This window comes from Microcaecilia unicolor, chromosome 11, assembly GCF_901765095.1.
Source record: "Microcaecilia unicolor chromosome 11, aMicUni1.1, whole genome shotgun sequence".
Taxonomy (NCBI): Eukaryota; Metazoa; Chordata; class Amphibia; order Gymnophiona; family Siphonopidae; genus Microcaecilia; species Microcaecilia unicolor.
Window position 1 is genome coordinate 157935173 of NC_044041.1, and position 23464 is coordinate 157958636.

Sequence of the window (23464 nt, forward strand, 5' to 3'; positions counted from 1 at the left end):
AAGACCTGAAAGATCCATCCAGTCTGCCCAACAGTCACATTCATTATCAATTCATGATTAAATCAACAATGAATGTGATATTATATACTTTATTACGAGTCTTTCATTGGCGTTTCTAGGACATAGACCATAGAAGTCTGTCCGGCTCTGTCCTTATGTTCCACCTACTGGAAGAATTCCAAAAATTTGTGAGCAGTGTTATAGAATAGTGCCATTTATGGACATGCTGCAGTGTTGTATGTCCCTTTTCTGCTTTTGCAAAATTAGGATTTGGACATTTTGATTACATGGATGCCCATTTGGGCATTTTGAGTCATCCACATGCTTTGAAAATATGCTCCTTAGGCAAGCTGGTATCATGGTTCTTGAAGCTGTCCATTTGGTGCTGCATCCAAGTTTGCTTGACTGATATTTCAACAATCTTGCTGTGGCCTTCTTCAAGATAATGTTGTGTGGTTGGTCTGTGTGCTGGTTTTTATATAGTGCTTCTTGATCCAGATACTATAACCATTAGGAGAAGTACACTCATGGTTAGAACAATGGGGAAACCCAGTTCAAATCCCACTGCAGTTCCATGTCATCTTGGGTAAGTCACTTAGGGGGGAATTCTATAAATGGTGTTCAAAAATTGGCACCAGAAAAATTTGGTGCTAAGCACTATTCTATCAAGGGCACTCTGGGATGAGCGTTCTTTATAGAATAGCGCTTAGACCCGATACCCACACCTAAAGTTGAGCGCTAGTATTTACACCTGCACATAAATGGTTCTATTCACAAATTTTTGGAATGCCTCTGACTCACCTATGCCTCTCCCCTGGCCATGTCCCTTTTGAATTGTGCACTATGAGTACTGTTAGAATTGAAAATTGAACTTGCAGAACTATTTTTAGTAAAATGTAATTTATCTTTAAAATCAAGCATGGCACCAGAAGATTGGAGGGTGGCCAACATAATGCTGATTTTTAAAAAGGATTCCAAAGGTGATCCGGGAAATTACAGACCGGTGAGCCTGACTTCTGTGCTGGGCAAAATGGTAGAGACTACTATAAAGAACAAAATTGCAGAGCATATACATAAGCATGAATTAATGAGACAAAGCCAACATGGATTTAGTCAAGGGAAATCTTGCCTCACCAATCTACTATATTTCTTTGAAGAGGTGAATACGCATGTGGATAAAGGCAAGCCAGTCAATATTGTGTATCTGGATTTTCAAAAAGCATTTGACAAAGTACCTCATGAAAGACTCCTGAGGAAATTAGAAAGTCATGGGATATGAGCAGTGGTGTGCTGGTAAATGTTTAACAACAGGCTCTCTCCCCAGTCCCCCTCTGCGCCCCCCCACCAAACAAAATTGCAGAGCTGGCTATAGCTGGGGAGAGAGCCTGCGGGGGGGGGGGGGGGGGGGGGGGGCAATGCATTACTCCAGGAAAAAAAATTTAAATGATCCCAGGTTCACATCTGATTCATTTTTAATGTGCGACAAAATTCCATAAATAAGTAAATAAATATAAACTTTTAATGTTTAGCACTTGATTCTCAAAGTGGACATATTCCAAACACTATAATGAAAATAAAATGATTTTTTCTACCTTTGTTGTCTGGTGACTTTGTTTTTCTGATCATGCTGGCCCAGTATCTGATTCTGCTGCTATCTAAATCTTTCCATTTATTTCTTTCCTTTCCTCCTCTCTTCTTCATTTCTGGTCCTCCGCAGACTTGACTGTCCCATGGATCCAGTTTCTGCCTATTTTCCTCATCCATGTGCAGTTGTTCTCCTCTCTTCCTTTTCCCTCATCTCATCTCCTTCCCTCCCCTCCATCCATGTCCAACATTTCTTCTCTCTCCCCTGCCCTGCCCTCCATCCACCCATGCCCAGTGACCCTCCTCTCCCCTGCATCCACCCATGCCCAGTGACCCTCCTCTCCCTTGCCCTCCATCCACCCATGTCCAGCAACCCTTCTCTCCCCCTGCCCTCCCCTCCATCCACCCATGTCCAGCGACCTTCCTCTCCCCTGCCCTCACCCATGTCCAGCGACTCTCCTCTCTCCCCTGCCCCCCTCCAGCCACCCATGCCCAGCGACCCTCCTCTCCCCTGCCCTCCCCTCCAGCCACCCATGCCCAGCAACTCCCTTCTCTCCCCTGCCCCCTCCAGCCACCCATGTCCAGCGACTCCCTTCCCTCCCCTGCCCCCCCTCCAGCCACCCAGGTTGTCCAGCGGATTCTTTGGGGCAGGCAGGAAAGATCCCCAGTCTTTCCTGCCCACTGCCGGCGCTGACTCTCCCCCGCTGCTGGTTCGCTCTTCAAAATGGCCATCGAGACTTACAAGGGCAGCCTCCAAGACTTCAGCAGAAGTCTCGCAAGGCCACCGCTTGAAGTCTCGACGGCCATTTTAAAAGAGCGATCTGGTAGCGGGGGAAGGTCAGCGCTGGCAGTGGGCAGGCAAGACTGGGGATCTTTCCTGCCTGCCTCGAAGAATTCGCTGGACAAAGGGAGGAAGGGGAGGGGAGGGAGCGAGCCTGTAGCTGGGAGGGAGCGAGCCTGTAGCTGGGAGGGAGGGAGGGAGGCAGGAGACCCAGCTCGCCCTCAAGAACAACTGGCTCGCAAGTTGGCAAAAAATGTAACAACCAGCTCTTGCGAGCCAGCTCTAGCACACCACTGGATACGAGGCAATGTCCTATTGTGGATTAAAAACTGGTTAGAAGATAGAAAACAGAGAGTAGGATTAAATGGTCAGTATTTTCAATGGAGAAGCGTAGATAGTGGGGTTCCCCAGGGGTCTGTGCTGGGTCCACTGCTTTTTAACATATTTATAAACGATCTAGAGATGGGAGTAACTAGTGAGGTAATTAAATTTGCTGACTACACAAAGTTATTCAAAGTTGTTAAATTGCAAGAGGATTGTGAAAAATTACAAAAGGACCTAACGAGACTGGGAGACTAGGCATCCAAGTGGTATATGACTTTTTAATGTGAGCAAGTGCAAAGTGATGCATGTGGGAAAGAGGAACCCAAACCATAGTTACAAGATGCAAGGTTCCATATTAGAAGTTACCACCCAGGAAAAGGATCTAGGTGTCATCATTGATGATACATTGAAACCCTCTAAGAAAGCAAATAGAATGTTAGGAATTATTAGGAAAGGAATGGAAAACAAAACTGAGGATGTTATAGCGCCTTTATATTGCTTCATGGTGCAACCGCACCTCAAATACGTGTGCAGTTCTGGTCACCGCATCTCAAAAAAGATATAGTGGAATTAGAAAAGGTACAGAGAAGGATAATGAAAATGATAAAGGGGGTGGGATGACTTCCCTATGAGGAAAGGCTAAAGCAGGTAGGACTTTTCAGCTTGGAGAAGAGACAGCTGAGGGGAGATATGAGAGAGGTTTATAAAATACTGAGTGGAGTGGAACAGGTTGATGTGAATCGCTTATTTACATTTTCCAAAAATACTAGGACTAGAGGGCATGCAAAGAAGCTACTAAGTAGTAAACTTAAAACGAATCAAAGAAAATATTTCTTCACTCAATGAATAATTAAACACTGGAATTCATTGCCAGAGAATGTGGTAACAGCAGCTAGTTTAGCAGGATTTAAAAAAGGTTTGTATAGCAAAGTCCATAAGAAATTATTTAGATGAACTTGGGAAAATCCACTGTTTATTTCTAGGATAGCCAGCATAAAATCTGTTTTACAGTTTTGAAATCTTGCTAGGTACTTGAGACCTTGATTGGCCACTGTTGGAAACAGGATATGGGGCTTGATGGACTTTCAGTCTGTCTCAGTATGGCAATGCTTATGTTCTTATGAATTTAGGCACCCAGTGTTATAGAATAGCATGAAAGCAGATGTGCGTGAAAATCCAAATTAGTCAATAATTGATTCTTAATGACAATTAATTGATCGTTATGAGCTAGTTAGTCAATTAAGTTGCATGTGCATCTTGGATCTACATTGAAATTTTGGTGCTGACATTTCAGCACCATATATAGAATCCAGGGGTTAAGGGACATTTCTACAAGTGGGTGCATTCTTTTAGGTACCCCAATGTTATGCAGTGAGATCCTATTCTACAACAGCAATCTGGACACCCAGATTTCATTATAGAATATTTAAGCCTCCATTGTCCCAGGTACAAACTTAGAATGTAAGTCCTTTAGGGACAGGAAAATGCCCACTGTACCTAAATACCCCTTGTGCTCACCACAAACAACTATTGCAATTCCATCTATGCTGGACTTAAAGGTGGTCCTCTAAAAAAATTACATACTGCTCAAAATACTGCTGCTCATCTTATATGTAGATCTCTTCGCTTCACCAAAGCCACTCCTCTTTTACATGAGATACATTGGCAATAAGAGATAGAATATATTTCAAATTAAACGTTTTCATTCACCAAATCCTGTTTGGTCAAGCCCCAGTACATATGACTAATCTTATTGAATTACCCCCTTGTAATGCTGTTTCATCATCTAGAAAATATCTTGTCTTACATTTCCCTATCTGTAAGAATTTGATATATAAAACAATTCACTCTGCTAATTTCTCCTATCAAGGCACCAAAATGTGGAATTCTTTTCCTGAATCAATCAAGTTTACAGATGATTACCTAATTTTTAGAAGCCTTCTAAAAACACATTTCTTCAGTCTGGCCTTTCTCTATTTGAATTTTACCCAAACCCTTTTCTTTAATCTCATTTTCCATCTAGTTCTGCCTAATTATGCTCTTATCTATCCACCCTTAATTATTTGTTTGTCCTTGAGATAGTCTAAATCCCTGGTTACTTACAGCACATGTATTAATTTGCTTCTTGAAGTTATTGTAATTTGTGTTATATTCTATACTTTATTATGTTTTATTGTTTGTTTGTAAGCCACATTGCACTTGAGCCTATTTCAGGCTAATGTGGGGTATAAATGTCATGAATGAATGAATAAATAAATAAACAAATACATAAAACTCGCTTTGCTACAACTGAAAAAGGTGGGATCGAAGATAGCCACTGTACTTTGAGTGTGCTCTGATGCTGTCGTTTTTTTGTTTAGATTTGTCTTGAAATGGTCAACTGGAAGGGCAAAGTGAGGGTTTTTCCCTCTGAACCCCCTACCTTGGCTCTTGGTATTTCGATGGATCAGTTTGTTCAGTGGTTGGGGCCAAGAGGCGTTAGCGCCAAAGAAGGTCTTCTTGGCGGGGGGGGGGGTCAACAACTGGAGTCGGGATGACCAGCTAAAACCTCAGAGATGGAACGTTCTTTGAGTTTGGCTCTAGGTACTTCTCCAGCTGATTGCACAGGTATACCATAGTATCCTTATCAAATTCGAACCTGCATATACATGGCTCCTTTGTCCAGTCTACAAACTGTGTTTGGGGCTTGTACACCCTCTGCACAAGGGCCTTCCTTCTTCTCTGTTGTCTCTCAGCAAAGCAAAGGCCCACAGGAGCAATGGCTATTGCACAGAGAGATTAAGTGGAGGGGCTGAGAGGGAGCTGAGGAGGGAAGGGGGCAGGTATTTAAAGAGCTGAAGAAGGTGTTTTGTAGAAAAGGACAAAATGGAGCAGAGTGATTGTTAATGGGGCTGTAGAGGGTTAAGTGAGGGTAGAGAGGTTGCTAGTTAGAGGATGAGTGAGGTCTGATCATGCACTGAGATGCCAACCAGCAGCACAACACATCAAACAACGCGCCAGGTCTGGGTGCCTCATTTTTGTGCCATCCACATACATCTTCTGTGGATGTTTCCTAGTCCCATACAGTACACGCTCTCCTCTATGCACCAAACACACTCCCCATCAGTGCCATGGATGTGCCTGTTAGAATATTGCTGAGTGGATTCCCGGCTTTTGGGAGACCCGATGTTGATTTTGGATATGCTATTGGTGAATAACTTTTATAGAATTGCCACCATAATTCTCAAGGTTAAGAGCATAAATCCTTTGAATATAGGGCTATCAGGTTTTTTTGAATATTAGGCCCATTGGGCCCAATATTCATCCAGCAGCAATCAGTGTTTTGCTGACTGCTGCAAGCGTTATCCCCAGAAAATCAATGCTGGACTATGACCAGGCTCCAGCATTGAATTTCTGGATTTACAGAGCTGCTGAAAACATAGTTAAGTACGATCCTATTTATGTGATTAACCTGGCCAGTTAAGTGTTGAATATCAGTACTTATTATTTATTTATTTATTTATTTTGATTTATTTACCGCCTTTTTGAAGGAATTCACTCAAGACGGTGTACAGTAAGAACAAATCAAACATGAGCAACAGACAATTACAGCAGTAAAAATATTCAAACAACAATACAAAGTATGGCATAAAGGGGCATAATCGAACGGAAACGTCTATCTCCATGGGCGTTTATCTCCGAGAACGGGTCCGTGAAGGGGCGGACCGAAGCATATTTTCGAAAAACATGGACGTTTATCTTTTTTTGAGCTGGGCGTTTTTGTTTTTCAGCGATAATGGAAACCGAAAGCGCCCAGCTCAAAAACGAATAAATCCAAGGCATTTGTTCGTGGGAGGGGCCAGGAGTCGTAGTGCACTGGTCCCCCTCACATGCCAGGACACCAACCGGGCACCCTAGGGGGCACTTTTACAAAAACAAAAAAAAAGGTAAAAGAGCTCCCAGGTGCATAGCACCCTTCCCTTGGGTGTTGAGCCCCCCAAATCCCCCTCAAAACCCACCGCCCACAAGTCTACACCATTACTATAGCCCTAAGGGGTGAAGGGGGGCACCTACATGTGGGTACAGTGGGTTTGGGGGGGCGGTTTGGAGGGCTCCCATTTACCAGCACAAGTGTAACAGGTGGGGGGGATGGGCCTGGGTCCACCTGCCTGAAGTCCACTGCACCCCCTAATAACTGCTCCAGTGACCTGCATACTGCTGCCAGGGAGGTGGGTATGACATTTGAGGGTGAAAATAAAAAGTTGTGAAACGGCATATTTTTGTGGTGGGAGGGGGTTTGTGACCACTGGGTGAGTCAGGGGAGGTCATCCCCGATTCCCTCCAGTGGTCATCTGGTCATTTAGGGCACTTTTTGGGGCCTTATTCGTGGAAAAACAGGGTCCATGAAAAGTGCCCTAAATTCTCGCTAAAAACGCATATTTTTTTTCCATTATCGGCGAAAGGCACCCATCTCTGATCGGCCGATAACCACGCCCCAGTTCCACCTTCACCATGCCTTCGACACGCCCCCATCAACTTTGTCCGCATCCGCGACGGAGTGCAGTTGAAAACGTCCAAATTCGGCTTTCGATTATACCGCTTTATTCGTTTTTGTGAGATAAACGTCTATCTCCTGATTTGGGTCACAATATAGGTGTTTTTCTATTTTGATTATAAGCAGGATAGTATGCTACATTATAATGCTAGCATAATACACAATAAAACATTTTAATAGACAGCATAGTGTAAGCAAAGAAAGAACATATAGATAGGTATGAGATTAAGAGGTAAGGAGTAAGAGGAGTCAGAAAATAAGGGGACTATTTTAAAGAAAGTTGCACATGAGGTCAGAGTGGTGATTAAATATACATGTGTTTACCATAAGATGAGTGTTTAACTATAATCACACAAAGTTTGGAAGAGAGACTTAGACCTCATCAGGTACCCACTAATTTCTTAACAGCTTTGGTAAGGAAATTGCTTTAAAAGAAAACATCTTTCAGTTTAAGAACAGTTTTTTTCTACAAAAGAACGGTGTAGCAATGAGGACTACTTTTGCCCTCTCCAACCTATACCCTTTTGATGATGCTATTACAAACTTTTGTGGTCCTGTGAATGAAGGGGACAAATTGGAGGGTTATGAGTCCATCTCTTTAACCAGCCAAGTGCTGACTGCCTAGGGTTACCATATGGCTCCAGAAAAAGGAGGACGGATTGAGCCAGCCGGGTTTTACTTCCATTGCTTTCCAAGCAATGGAAGTAAAACCCAGCTGGCTCAATTACTTCCATTGAAAGCAATGGAAGTAAAACCCGGCTGGCTCAATCCGTCCTCCTTTTTCTGGAGCCATATGGTAACCCTATGACTGCCCCCAGAACACCCCTAAAATAGCTGGTTTCAAGTTGGGCACTAACTGGACATTTTCAACAGTGCTATCCGGTTAAGTGCCAGTGAATATGACTGGTTAGCCCCAAACAAGCAATTTAACTGGCCAGGAGCCATTTCTGGCCAGTTGAATTGCTTTGAATGTCAAACTCATTGTTTTTCTTTTAGTGAGTCATGATAAGTATGAAATGGATTGATGAAGCACAAATGGGGTCAATATTCAGCTGATCCGCTTTGTATATCAAACCTGTTATTTTTCTTTTAGTTAGTCATGATAAGAATAATATGGATTGATGAAGGACAAATGGGGTCAGTATTCAGCCGATAGTAGTGGGCATTTTGCTAACCCATGACGGTCATTCCCAGGTATTCAGAGCCAGGCCCTGTCCAGGCTTTTCAGCCAGCCAACACCAAAGATGCCAAGAGTGGCCTATCTCAAAGCTGGAGATTTACCACCACTATGATGGAGATTGAAGGAAAATGATTGAGGGGCCCCAGCCAAGTCCAAAACCAGTTCTGGCAGATACACATTCCAAAAACTGACATATTCGAATTAATAAATAGAAAATAATGTTCTTTTTTCTACCTTTATCCTCTGGTCATTATTTCTTTAATAGTCTTGGTCCCAGGCTTCTGGTTTCTGCTTTCCTCTTGTCTTCTCTTAACTATTTATTTATTTATTTGTAGCATTTATACCCCGCTCTTTCACGCTGTTAGCAGGTTCAGCGCGGCTTACAAAGTATAGTACAGAGTTACAATGCAGGTTCAGTGCGGTTTACAAAGTATGGTACAGAGTTACAATGTATGATTTAAAGTATCACAGAAATAACATAATTGTATAGAGTAGGACAAGAGGAAGAGATGTGGGGGAGGGTTTAATGTAAGGATAATGGTAGTGGTGTGGATTAGGTTCGTGAATTAAGTTGGGTCATTTGGATAGGCTTGTTTGAAGAGGTAGGTTTTCAGCAGCTTGCGGAAGGGTATGTGTTCTTTGGTTGTTCGGATGTGTCTGAGTATGGCGTTCCAGAGTTGGCTGCCTATAACAGAGAAGTTGGATGCGTAGTAGGTTTTGTATTTGAGACCTTTGCAATTGGGAAGGTGAAGATTGAGAAATGTTTGAGAAGATTTGGTCCCGTTTCTGGCTGGAAGATCGATCAAACTGTTCATGTATCTTGTCACTCCTTGTCCATTTGGCACTTTTTTTCTCTCCATGTCAACCATCCATCTTCTCGCTGTGTTCCTATCTATTCTACTCTGTTCTTGCCCCTATTTTCCCACCATGTTGAGCATGTCCCATCTCTGTGTCCCTATACTTGCCCTATTCAATAACACTTCTATATCCTTATGTTCCCAATTCATATGCCAGCATCTCTCTCTCTCTCTTCCTTCCCTCCTGTCTTCCCCCCACATAAGCCATCATCTCTTTCCTCCTTCTGCCCCCCCCCCCCCAAGGTTCCAGCAAGTGCTCCTCTCTCTTTCCTCATTCCTGTTATGTCTCTCCTTTGCAGGTCCAGCACTTCTTCCTTCCTTCTTTCCTCCCCTCCCCCGCCATCTTCATATCACTTCTTCTCTCCCCCCCCCCCCCCCACTATCTTCTTCTCCCCCCACCACCACCTTGGCATTCTTTCCTTTCTCCTCCCCTGACTCTCTCACTTTTCTTCCACCCATGTGTAGCATTTCCCCCGCTTCCTTTTCTTCTGTTCATGTGCAGCATTTCCCCTTCTCCCTTCCCTTCTATCCAAGAGCATCATTTCCCTCCTCCCTTCTCTTCATGTACATTTTCCCCTCTCCCTCCCCTTCTATCCAAGTGCAGCATTCCCACCCCCCCCCCCATTCCCTCTGATCTAAATGCAGCATTTCCCCCATTCCTTCTCAGTTCCCCCTCTCCCTTCCCTGCTATTCAAGTGCAGCATTCCCACCTTCTTTCTCCTGTGTGTTTGGCGTCTTCCCTTCCCTCTGCCACCCCCCATCACGCGGGCCCTACAGACTTTCAGGTTTGTCAGCACTACTTACTTCAAGTTCTCTCTAGCAGCTCTGAGGCTTCTTTCCCTCTGCTGTGTCCTGCCCACTCAGCAACAGGAAGTTGGTGCTGGTCAGAGAGAGCCTGATGTAAAAGTGCTGGTGAACAGGCAAGCTTTTAGGGTCCGTGGAGGTGGGAGAGGGGAACAGAGGGAAGGGAAGGGGAGATGCTGGACCCACAGAATGGAATGGGGGAGGGAAGGGGAGAAAGAGGTGAGACAATACCAGGGAGGGAGCCAATGCATGAGATCGAGCCCCTTACGTGTGTGAGCTGAATGCATGTGAAATAGCATGTCTGTAACACATAGAGGGGCATTTTTGATATGACTAAGTCCAACTTTGGACGTTTTGCAAAAAATGTCCAAAATCTGAATAGGAAAAAGTTCATTTTCAAAAAAGAAAAACATCTTTTTTTTTTTTTTTTCCGAAAATACTGTTTTCAACAAGGTTTTGCAATTTGGACGTTTTGTTTTTTGGTCCATTAAAAAAAAAATGTCCAAGTGCAAAACGCACAAAATCAAGCCATTAGGATGTAGGAGAGAAAAAGAATTATTACGGGGGTGGAGCAAGATGGCGGCAGCAACATCGTACTGCGGGTGAGCCCTCGGTAGTGCTGTTGTAACCAATTCCTCCGGGTTGATTTTTCTTGTTAAAGACTCTTACCTTATTGTTTCAACAATACCACATATCAAGAGGAAGGGATTTTTGAGAACCCGAGCCCTGCCGGTACTAACTTCGACTCCAACACAGCCTACTATCGAACGTTTCCTCGCGGGAACCCCTGTTTTGATGCTGGGAAGCCCTGCTGAGCTCATTGCCCAAGGAGAGGCTGAGCTCCATGGGCAGGATGTTTCATTGTCCCCCCCCCCCCCCCCCCCCAGTCCATTTACCACCACCGCAACCGGCTGAGGTTGATGATGGAGGTGTAGCCCCAAACCGAGATGACAGGAGAGGAGAGCTACAACTGGGTCCCCACTTCGATGCTACAGCCGAGGCCTTTATAACAGCAAAGGCTGAGAGTATTAAGACGGCACAGAGACCAGAATAATCTCAAGTCTCCTCGCCGGCGGTGACCCTTGAGGTGATATGGGAGACTCTACAGACGGTGATGATATCAACCAGCAAGATTGAACCGTTAGTGGGTAATGTAAAGGAATTAACTATTGCATTTACTTCTATGGAAAATGAGGTAACTGAAAATATTAAAAATTTGTCAATTGAAAATTCTAAATTGAAGGAAACCTCAGTTAAATTAATACAAGACAATATGCTGATAAACAATAAGCTGGAATACTTTGAGAATTATAACAGGAGGCTAAATTTACGACTTTTGAATTTTCCACGGACTTCCATATATACCCCATTAGAAATTTTTAAAAGGTATTTGGTAGAAAATTTACCTCAGAAAATATACCTCCAGTGAATAAAATTTATTACCTGCCTATAAAGAAAGAAGCACAAAGGTCGGCGCAACCGGACTTAAATGTATCAGAATTACTGGAAACCTCGATGTCTGATATAACTGAGCGGCAAACTTTGCTAGTTTCATTCATATTTCAGCAAGATTTGGAATCTGTTAGGAAGATGGCCTTGAAGAATCTACAAACCCCATTTTATGGGGGGGAAATCTGGGTTTTTCCAGATGTTACCAAACAAACTTCTAATATCCGCTACCTACGTTCCTGTACCCGCTCCGCCGAACGCCTCTGGCGGAAATCTCGGGCCCTTGCTGATTTCTTACACTTTAAGTTCATGCTGACCTCCTTCCAATCTGCTCTTTTACGTGCCAAACAGGATTATTATATCCAACTGACCAACTCTCTTGGCTCTAATCCTCGACTTCTCTTCACCACATTGAACTCTCTCCTCAAGGTGCCCCCTCCCCCAACTCCCCCTTCATTATCTCCTCAGACCCTTGCTGAATTCTTTCACAACAAGGTTCAAAATATAAACCTAGCTTTCTCTACCTCACCAGCTCTCCCTCCACTAGTCCGTTCCCCTCTCTCTCCTTCCCCTCATTCCCTTTCCTCCTTTCCTGAAGTTACTATTGAGGAAACTACACTTCTCCTTTCTTCCTCAAAATGTACCACCTGTTCCTCTGATCCCATTTCCACCCACCCTCTTAATGCCATCTCTCCTACTCTTATTCCTTTTATCTGTCACATTCTCAACCTCTCACTTTCCACTGCGACTGTCCCTGCTACCTTTAAACATGCTGTGGTCACACCTCTCCTTAAGAAGCCTTCACTCGACCCTACTTGTCCCTCTAATTACCGACCCATCTCCCTCCTTCCTTTTCTCTCCAAATTACTTGAGCATGCTGTTCACCGCCGCTGCCTTGATTTTCTCTCCTCACATGCTATTCTTGACCCACTACAATCTGGTTTTCGCCCTCTCCACTCAACCGAAACTGCGCTTACTAAAGTCTCCAATGACCTATTACTGGCTAAATCCAGAGGTCAATATTCCATCCTCATTCTTCTTGATCTTTCCGCTGCGTTTGACACTGTCGATCACAGCATACTTCTCGATACCCTGTCCTCACTTGGATTCCAGGGCTCTGTCCTTTCCTGGTTCTCTTCCTACCTCTCCCTCCGCACCTTTAGTGTTCACTCTGGTGGCTCCTCTTCTACTTCTATCCCTCTGCCTGTCGGCGTACCTCAGGGTTCTGTTCTTGGTCCCCTCCTTTTTTCTATCTACACTTCTTCCCTTGGCTCATTAATCTCATCCCATGGCTTTTCCTACCATCTCTATGTTGATGACTCTCAAATCTACCTTTCTACCCCTGATATCTCACCTTGCATCCAAACCAAAGTTTCAGCGTGCTTGTCTGACATCGCTGTCTGGATGTCTCAACGCCACCTGAAATTAAATATGACCAAAACCGAGCTTCTCATTTTCCCCCCCAAACCCACCTCCCCGCTCCCCCCGTTTTCTATTTCTGTTGATGGCTCTCTCATTCTCCCTGTCTCCTCAGCTCGAAACCTTGGGGTCATCTTTGACTCTTCTCTCTCCTTCTCTGCTCATATCCAGCAGATTGCCAAGACCTGTCGTTTCTTTCTTTACAACATCCGTAAAATCCGCCCCTTTCTTTCCGAGCACTCTACCAAAACCTTCATCCACACCCTTGTCACCTCTCGTTTAGACTACTGCAATCTGCTTCTTGCTGGCCTCCCACTTAGTCACCTCTCCCCTCTCCAGTCAGTTCAAAACTCTGCTGCCCGTCTCATCTTCCGCCAGGGTCGCTTTACTCATACTACCCCTCTCCTCAAGACCCTTCACTGGCTCCCTATCCGTTTTCGCATCCTGTTCAAACTTCTTCTACTAACCTATAAATGTATTCACTCTGCTGCTCCCCAGTATCTCTCCACACTCGTCCTTCCCTACACCCCTTTCTGTGCACTCCGCTCCATGGATAAATCCTTCTTATCTGTTCCCTTCTCCACTACTGCCAACTCCAGACTTCGCACCTTCTGTCTCGCTGCACCCTATGCCTGGAATAAACTTCCTGAGCCCCTATGTCTTGCCCCATCTTTGGCCACCTTTAAATCTAGACTGAAAGCCCACCTCTTTAACATTGCTTTTGACTCGTAACCACTTGTAACCACTCGCCTCCACCTACCCTCCTCTCTTCCTTCCCATCCACATTAATTGATTTGATTTGCTTACTTTATTTATTTTTTGTCTATTAGATTGTAAGCTCTTTGAGCAGGGACTGTCTTTCTTCTATGTTTGTGCAGCGCTGCGTATGCCTTGTAGCGCTATAAAAATGCTAAATAGTAGTAGTAGTAGTAGTAGTACCTGTCTGCAGTGCACTGCACCACTACTAGACTACTCCAGGGACCTGCATGCTGTTCTAATGGACCTGAGTATAATATCTGAGGCTGGCATAGAGACTGGCAAGTATCTTTTAATCACATTTGTTTTGGGTGAGAGGGGGTTAGTGACCATTGGGGTAGTAGGGTGAGGTCATCCTGATTCCCTCCAGTGGTCATCTTGTCATTTGGGGCACCTTTTCGTGCCTTATTCAATATAAAAACAGGTCTAGCTCAAAACATCTTAGTTTTAGTCCTGGACGGTTTTGTTTTGTTCCATTATGGCTGAAAAACGTCCAAGTGTTAGGATCGCTCAGATGCCGCCCTTAACATGCTCCTGACACACACCCTTGTGATTTCAATGCACTTCTAACGGACTTCATAGAAAAACATCTAGAAATTAGCCATGTGGAAGGACTGGTGGCTGGCAGTCAGTTCCGGGGGCACTGATGCCAAGTCATGAACCGGGGGTGCACCAGGTGGCACTGAGGCAGCAGGGTTGGGGGCCATGGAGGTGGTAGGCGGTGGTAGCATCACCATCACCATCATAGGGTTGTAGGGTAGAGGCATCCCTGGGGGTCCGAAGGCATGCAGCGGGTGATGGGTGTGGTGAGAGCGGAGGCTGGTTGCTAGGCTGTGATGGTTTCGAGCGGAACTCTCGCTGGCTGGAGTGGAACACTCACTGCCCGCCTGTTCCCGCCTTATGCTGCTGCATGTGGAGTACTCAGATTTACTGCCACTGCCCGACTTGGAGTCGCCCGTTTTGTCATCCTTGTGCTTTCCGCCATGGCCACTATCACTGCGGTTTGAGCCACTGCTTCTGCTCCCCTTGCTGTGTTGGCTGCCTGCACTGCCCACACCATAGCTGTAGGATGTTAGCTCATGGTAGGCAGGAGGTTGGGTGCTGTAGGGGTGTGGAGCTGGTTGCTGGTAGGAAAAGATGGGCAACAGTGGCCAGGGTGAGAAAAACGTCCAAATGCAGATTTATGCCACTTTTTAGATGTTTTTCTGTTTTGAAAATGAGCCCAATAGTCACATAAGTCAATATTCAGCACTTAAGCAGCCATGGGTTAATGCATAAAGATAGGACAAACCTTTATGCAGTGCCATTTATGCATAACCTGGCTGCTTAAGGGCTGAGTATAAGTGGTTGAGTGCTGACCCTGCCCCTAGAATGTCCCAAACTTAGTTGGCTTTGAGTTAGGCGTTAACCGCGAATTTCAGTGGCACTCAGCCGAGTGCTGTTGAAAATTAGCAGCTAGCCTTGACCAAGTGATCTAACCAGTTAGCTGCCAGCTAACCTGCTTTGAATATTGGCTAGAATGTTTTTAAATAAATAGGCCTCTGGCTGACTTTGCGGTAGATAGTGACCTGGCAGCGGTATAGATGTCACCCCTAGGAGTGGGGGCATATAGATGGCTCCCTCCTGGAGACGGTAGTGTCAATAATGCCCCACTGGAGAGAAGGAGTGGATTCTATTAGTGGAGGGCCATACTACCCTGTGGCATTTCTGGTTTGCATGCAATCAAGGAGGGTTGGGTCAGTGGGAAGTTGGGTGCACTCAATGTGGGCTAGATGGGTAGGAAGCCTGTGCAACACTCCTAATATGCACATGTATTATGACTGCCCATGAAGGCCTAGTCACATGGTGCCCCAGGCAACTCTTCTGCTTGCCCTATCCTAAAACCGGCTCTGCAATAGTGATAAAAGATGGGGGATTCTGCATCTCTAGCAACAAAGGGAAGTAACTTTGTGCCACTAGTGATAACTGAGGGACTATGCATCACAAGTGATATGAGAAAGTGACTCTGGTGCTCATTTTCAAAAGAGAAAAACTAAAACTAAGACATTTTGAGCAGTGGCGTTCCTAGCGGGCCTGACACCTGGGGCAGATCGCCGATGCGCCCCGCCCCCCGGGTGCAGCGCCCCCCCTGGTGCAGCGTGACTCCAGGTTACTTCCTGTTCTGGGGCAGAGGGAGCATGGAAACGAACAAAGCGGACAGTCGCGCGGCACCCCCCCCCCCAGCGGCGTGCACCAGGGGCGGACCACCTCCACCGCCCCCCCCCCCTTGGTATGCCACTGGTTTTGAGCTAAACCCGTTTTTATAACGAATAAGGCACAAAAAGGTACTCTAAATGACCAGATGACCACTGGAGGGAATCAGGGGTGACCTCCCCTCACTACCCCGGTGTTCACTAACCCCCTCCCACTCCCACAAATGTGATTAAAAACATTACTTGCCAACCTCTATGTCAGCCTCAGATGTTATACTCAGGACCATTAGAACAGCATGCAGGTCCCAGGAGTAATCTAGTGGTGGGTGCACTACTACTACTACTACTTGTAATTTCTGTAGCGCTACTAGACGTACACATCGCTGTACACTTGAACATGAAGAGACAGTCCCTGCTCGACAGAGCTTACAATCTAATTAGGACAGACAAACAGGACAAATAAGAAATAAGGAATATTAAAGAGAAGATGATAAAATAAGGGTTCTGAACAAGTGAATAATGGTTAGGAGTTAAAAGCAGCATCAAAAAAGTGGGCTTTTAGCTTAGATTTGAAGATGGCCAGAGATGGAGCTTTACGTACAGGCTCAGGAAGTCTATTCCAGGCATATGGTGCAGCAAGATAAAAAGAATGGAGTCTGGAGTTAGCGGTGGAGGAGAAGGGTGCAGATAAGAGAGATTTACCCAGTGAACAGAGTTCCCGGGGAGAAGTGTAGGGAGAGATGAGATTGGAGAGGTACTGAGGAGCTGCAAAGTGAATGCACTTATAAGTCAATAAGAGGAGTTTGAACTGTATGCGGAAATGGATAGGGAGCCAGTGAAGTGACTTGAGGAGAGGGCTAATATGAGCATAGCGACACTGGTGGAATATTAGTCGTGCAGCAGGATTTTGAACAGATTGAAGAGGTGAGAGATGGCTAAGTGGGAGACCTGTGAGAAACAAATTGCAATAGTCTAAGCAAGAGGTGATAAGAGTATGGATGAGGGTTCTGGTAGTGTGCTCAGAAAGAAAAGGGTGAATTTTGGTGATATTATAGAGAAAGACACAGGTTTTAGCAGTCTGCTGAATATGTGCAGAGAAGGAGCGGGAGGAGTTGAAGATGACCCCAAGGTTACGAGCTGATGAGACAGGAAGGATGAGAATGTTATCCACAGAAATAGAGAATGGGGGAAGAGGAGAGGTTGTTTAGGTGGGAAGATAAGAAGCTCAGTCTTGGTCATGTTTAGTTTCAGATGGTGGTGAGACATCCAGGCAGCAATGTCAGACAGGCAGGCTGATACTTTGGCCTGGATTCCTGCTGAGATTTCTGGTGTGGAGAGGTAGATCAGCTTAAAAATGATACTGAAAACCATGGGATGAGATCAGAGTACCAAGGGAAGAAGTATAGATGGAGAAAAGAAGAGGTCCCAGGACAGATCCCTGAGGTACACCACCTGACAGTGGGATAGAAGTTGAGGAGGATCCACTAGAGTATACATTAAAAGACAGGTGGACCCAGGCCCATACCTCCCACCTGGGTTTCTGGTGAGTTTTGGAGGGCACCTGTTACACTTGTGGAGGAAACTGTGAGCCCTCCAAAACTCACCAGAAACCCACTGTACCCACATATAGGTGCACCCTTCACCCGTAAGGGCTATGGTAGTGGTGTAACTGCATCACTAGTGGTAGGGGAAAGTAAGTCTGTTTAACTGTAGTGATAATAAGTGTGGAACTCTGCATTACTAGTGATCTTGGATGTAATTTTCAATATATCCACAATGGGAAAAAGTGCTTTAAATCTGCAGGTTCTGCTTCAAGTTTCAAAATAGATGTATTTGTGTGCTGTATGTTTTCCATACTGAAAATTGTCACAGGTACAAAGCACCCACAGAATTATGCCTGCTATTTGTGGGGATAATTTTGAATGGAAAAGAATGTGTGTATTTGAAAATGCAGTCTACACATGCTATTATCCTCTCCTGATCACAGCCCATCCTCTGGAATACCAGCTCTTGCTGCAAGCACTTTAAGTGATGCTGATAGTGGAAGATATTCCGAGAAATGCTTTATATGAGTAAAATCGTTTTGCCTGTGGAAATGGCTTTGAAAGTTACCCTAAGTAAGAGAAGCAGCTCAGCTTGGATAGAGAAAACAAGTAACAGTCTCTGCTTCATATACAATGTTCCTGAAGTGCTTTTTCTTACCTTTGGCATTCCCTTTTCTCTGCAGTGCTGCACCACTTTCCTCGCAAATACTGAGCCTCCGCAACACATCTGCCAAAGCAGCTTTCAATACCTGCAGCTCATCTTCCTGCAACTGCAGCCGCTGTTCCAGATATGAGATCCGATCGTCCACCTCCATTCCACTCGTGCCAGACAGGTTATCATCTGCAAGGTAGAAGAGACAGAGAGAATTTGCCAAAGAAGCACCCACTGCATTGATAACAAGAAAAACACTAAATACCAAAGAATGTCCCCTCCGAGGGATACCACCTTGCAGTGGTCGAGGGGCTTCTGTGTTTCAATGACTTAGAGGGCTATGCTGAAGGGTTATCAGACAGGCCTCTGAGGAGAAACCAGACAAAGAGTGTCCCAAACTAGGGAGAGTGGAAAGATGGCGACCTGAAGCTTGTACGCTCAACGGCCGAGCTGTCCTCTGAAGTTCTGTCTTTGTTTGCTTGAAATTTGCTCTCTGCAACTGCAGTTACCTTATCTGAGAGGAAGGGGACAATCAGGGGTCAGCTGCCGATGGCCAGAGTTTTGTCCCCTGTGCAGCAAGTGTGGGACCGCTGCGCGATGAGCTGCCCACAGATGACTGGGTTGGTCAGTCCTTTAATTAGCACCGGCAAAGGAGCGTCGACACTCTTGGACCTGGAAACAACTTCATCGCTCCTGAATCATTTAACCACCATCTCCAAAGGAGTGAGTTAGGAGTCTATGCTGAAACGGAAGTCATTTACAGCTGAACCCGAGTTGGCGGTGCCACTCCTAAACCCGTAGGAGCTATCAGCTTGGAGTTTTCGGCTCCCATGGAGGTTACATTGAATATCATCTGGAAGGCGCTCCAGGACCTATCGGTGGTAGTAAATAACTTTGCTTCAGGAGGACTAGCCTAGTGGTTAGGGTGGTTGACTTTGGTCCTGGGGAACTGAGGAACTGAGTTCAATTCCCACTTTAGGCACAGGCAGCTCCTTGTGACTCTGGGCAAGTCACTTAACCCATCATTGCCCCATGTAAGCCACATTGAGCTGCCATGAGTGGGAAAGCACGGGGTACAAATATAACAAAAAATAAAATATAATCTTAGTAGTGAGCTACATGGATAACCTAATCGAACCCTTTGAGAAAGAAAAATTGATACAGCAAATGAAGTTCTACAGGAGTAGGAAACAGTTAAGATTTTGAAAATGATAATAGACCAGAAATTTGAACAAAATGAATATTATTACAGATGATTAATATTGAGATTGTTGTTTTCCCAGAGTTCCGGGTATGACTTTTAAAGATTTAATATTTCCTAAAAAATTTGTTATTTTCCTTTGTAATGATTCCTCTTAGTAATATAAATTATTACTTAGTAATATTAATTCAAAAGGAATGAAGCTTGTGAAACTGGGATTACCTTAATCAGTGGGAATTGGATTAGAGACTCAAGTGTTCTCATTGTTAAATAATTTCTGGTTTTAAAAAAGAAAAAATGACATTAGGTGTATTATTTTTACTAATATTGGACAATAAGTATGTTTCCAACAAAATAAACTGAATATACACTGTTTTGGGTTTGAAAAAGCCAACCAGACAATCAATGTGGAATAATGATTCAGATAAATAATAACTGGGGATAATCAGGTTAATACCACGTTTTTTCTGTTTACTGTTGTTTAATTGATCTCCTTGTCTTGTTTCACTCTCCCTATTTTGTGGTCTAAGGAAAAGTATAGAATTACCTGATTGAAATAATTCTTGTGTATTACTTTCTCTGTATTTCTGGCAAGTTATTTTATTGCTTGTAAATTTGAATTCTTATAAATTAAAAAAAATACCAAAGAACGCGCAGTGCCATAACACTAGGGGGATTATTTAATAACACATTTTAGCAGAAATTTGGTACACTTGTTAACTGCAAAACCTCCAAGGTAACGGTTGGGCATTTAGGGAAGTCAGCTGAGATGTTACCACTTTCAAAGGTGTAACCATGTTATTTGTACGTTTTGCAGCTAATATGGGTTTTGGTCATGTATGTTCACTGCAGTGAACATGCTCTACTCCTTTACCACCTTTTCCCCACCCCCTTCTCTGAATTATCAAAAACTTAAGAACATAAGATAAGCTATACTAAGTCAGACCAAGGTACATGAAGCCCAGATCCTGTCTCTTGACGGTGGGTCATAAGTATCTAACAGACTCCAAAATGTAAATCTATTTCCAATAGCTCATTTCTAGGGAGGAGCAATGGCTCTCTCAAGTCTACCTGGCTAAAAGGTTTTTATGGACATTTCCCCTAGGAAATCATCCAAACCTATTTTGAATCCCACTATGTTAATCACCTTGACCCCATCCTTCAGCAACAGATTCCACAGATTGTGCAAATATTAGTTATTTATTTTTAGTAAGCATTCATATTAAACCTAATATACTTTAGTAAAAAGGCTGTTAAAAGCACTGAGTTGCCAGAGAAGTGCACACAGCACCAATAGCACTGAAAACGTATCACTTTACCAAGAATATTAAAGGCATGGATTTATCGAAGAGCATGCAGCACCAAAAAATACTGGAAAGGTGCTGATTTACCAAAAGGAACATGCACTGCATCAATAATACTGAACCCCCCCCCCCCCCCACCACCACCACCACCAATTTATCAATGGAATTACCAGTGGAAGTTCCCATTTATGTTTCAGAAAGCCTATACCGACAGTTCCCCAGTTTTTTTGCTGCCCTTACCCTCTGAATGTATGAATGGAATGATAATGTGAGAAATTCACTGTGATGAGGGCAGTTTTGCTTTCTACCACTGACAGGCATTGGAATCAGAATAAGTTCTGGGGCCAATAGATTAGTTGCAGAGTCGATGGTTCAGCTTCCAGATCAGGTCTTCTACACTCCAAGTCAGTTGGTGGTGGGGATGCTATAGAGGCAGCACTTATAGCCTCTGAGAGGAGGGCAATATAGTCTTTGTTAAGAGTGGCATCTGGTGACCAGATTTAGAGCCCACAATATAGGGCTCTGGAAAATACCCTCAGGGCCAGTGAAGAGCACTAGGAAACCTATGCAAACCTTCAGCCTTGCATGTCCCCTCCCTTCCCCAATTAACTTTCATGCTTCTATGCCTTCTCCCCTGAGATTTTAAAATTGAACCAGAAAGTCATGATCACCCCTACGCCATGTCTCCCAGAACAGTCCTGTGAAAATGCATAATTGGGCATCATATTTTTAAAATGTTAAAGTAGCCCCATGCCATCCTAAACCATGAGAGCAATTTCCAAAAACCATATACCTGGATAAATGGGACATTTGAAAATTGTCTACTCTTCTTACAGCTATAAGTATGTCCTGATGGTTTTTGGAGTTAGTGGGACTGTCAGGACCTACTGTTTTGCCCTGACTATAGCTGTTCTTTGCCATCCCTACCCCCCCCCCCCCCCCCCCGAATCTGCTTGCCATCCCTGGGAGCTCTGGTACATGGCTTCATGTCTTAGTGATGATGGTAGACTATTTCCTCCCAGGCCCACTATTTTTCAGGGGAGGCCTGCCCTCACACAGACCTGCCTCACATGCACTCCCTTCTGCCCAGGATAACTCTCCATCCCTCCCACACCATCCCACACCCCACCCCAAAAACATTTCAGAAAGTAAAGATAGAAACCTACCTGTACCGGACATACTGGCAAAACCTAATCCTTTCCTCTCTCTCTCTCTCTCTCTCCTTTTTTCCTTTATTTTGTTTATTTCTTTTTCTCTCTGTCTACAGTATTATTTTTCTTTCCCACTCACTCTCTTACCATCTTTTGCTCTCTTTCTCTTTCTTTCTGTTTGTCCCTTTTACTCGGCAGTCTTCCTCTCTATCTTTCTCTTTCTTCTGTCTGACTCTTTCTCTAGGCTCAACCCCTCTCTGTGTTCCTCTCTCCCTTTTCCTCTCTCGCTCTCTCTCTCTCTACAGTCTATCTTCTCTTCCTCTCTATGTAGGTTATCTCTCTTTTTACAGCCTTCTCCCCTTCTCCTCTCTGTAGACTCAGTCGCTCTCTGCAGTCTGTCTTCTCTTACTCTCTCTGCAGACTTTGTTCTGTATCTCTGTGGTGTGGTCTGTCTCCGTTGCGCATCGCATCGGATGCTGACTGCAGGGTCTGCACTAGCCCTGCTGCAGCCCCTGACTGCATGGCTTTGCCCTACCTTAGAGTTTTGGCCCCACTCCAGCATGACCTGGCTTTCCACATCTCATTAGGGGAATCTCTGTTACAAACTGCTGGCTGCCACAGTCAAGGGAGAAACTAATGCAGACGTGTAGGAGTCTGGATCACAGGAGAAGTAAATGGCATGAAGGCACACTGACTACATTCATGTACAAACATGCAGCTATGCACCCACATGGCTACAAAGTAGCCCAGTTCCCAGAGGGAGACTTTACTTCAGTTCTATCTCAGTGCATTGCGGGATTTGTTGTCCTGCTTCTTGCATTTGTAATCAGTAGTATAAATACCAAAATGCTTGAGGGATAGGGAGACAGTTGAATATAAAATCAGTACCAGGAATGAGGTATCCAGATAGCTCTGTACACATGATTCCTGCGTGTTGCCAGCATGAAAACATGCAGATCTAACTGAATGCATTGCATGTCTTTTTTTGTAATCACATAGTATAATTGCATGTTTTCACATTCACACACATATTTATCCCATGTTGCATATAGCTATACTGATACACACATATATGCACATGGGGGTAATTCTATAACAGTGTGCCTATACATAGGTGCCAAAAGGGCATCTAATTGGCACATATTCTGTACAGGAAAGCAGACAATTAATTTCCTTATAAGGTACTTAAGTGCATATGTACACATATACACTTAGGGGCAAGCACTTATGTTTGCCATAGAAATGGTGTGAGTATGTGCACCTATGCTCCAGAGATATGCACGTAACTTATAGTATTCTATAAGTTATGTGCATAACTTTGGGCCCATGCATACACTCATCTACAAACTATACACTGTCAGAATTATGCACATAGGTATAGATTAGTGCTTAAGTGCATAAATGGTTTGTACACGCATGCATGGGGAATGCAGACAACTTCCCCACTTCTCAGATGGTATGGGGGATTCGAGCAAAGGATGTCTTCCATTGGTAGGGTTGGGCATCCCTGCCAACCATTGCAATGGGGAGGAGGGCTTAAGCCCAAAGTGGGGGGTGGCCTCTCATGGCTACGCCACTGGTCACAACTACTACTACTTATCAATTCTGTTAATGCTGTACACATGTACATAAGACACAGTCAATGCAAGACAGACAAACAAGACAAATAACTACGGACCAGTAGGATTTATAAGAATCAAGTCAGATCTTGCACACTCTCGATTAGCTGGTG

At 44.4% G+C, this 23464-nt stretch overlaps 1 protein-coding gene across 1 annotated transcript in view; it reads right to left on the minus strand.

Annotated features, from left to right (window-relative positions):
- The window catches only part of EML2 (EMAP like 2), a 312721-nt gene extending 294467 nt beyond the window's left edge, over positions 1-18254 (minus strand). The window contains exon 1 of the mRNA XM_030218113.1: positions 18083-18254. Within this exon, the coding sequence (XP_030073973.1) occupies positions 18083-18239 (157 nt within the window). The 5' untranslated portion in view covers positions 18240-18254. The remainder of the gene's footprint in view (positions 1-18082) is intronic.
- Positions 18255-23464: the final 5210 nt, after the last annotated feature.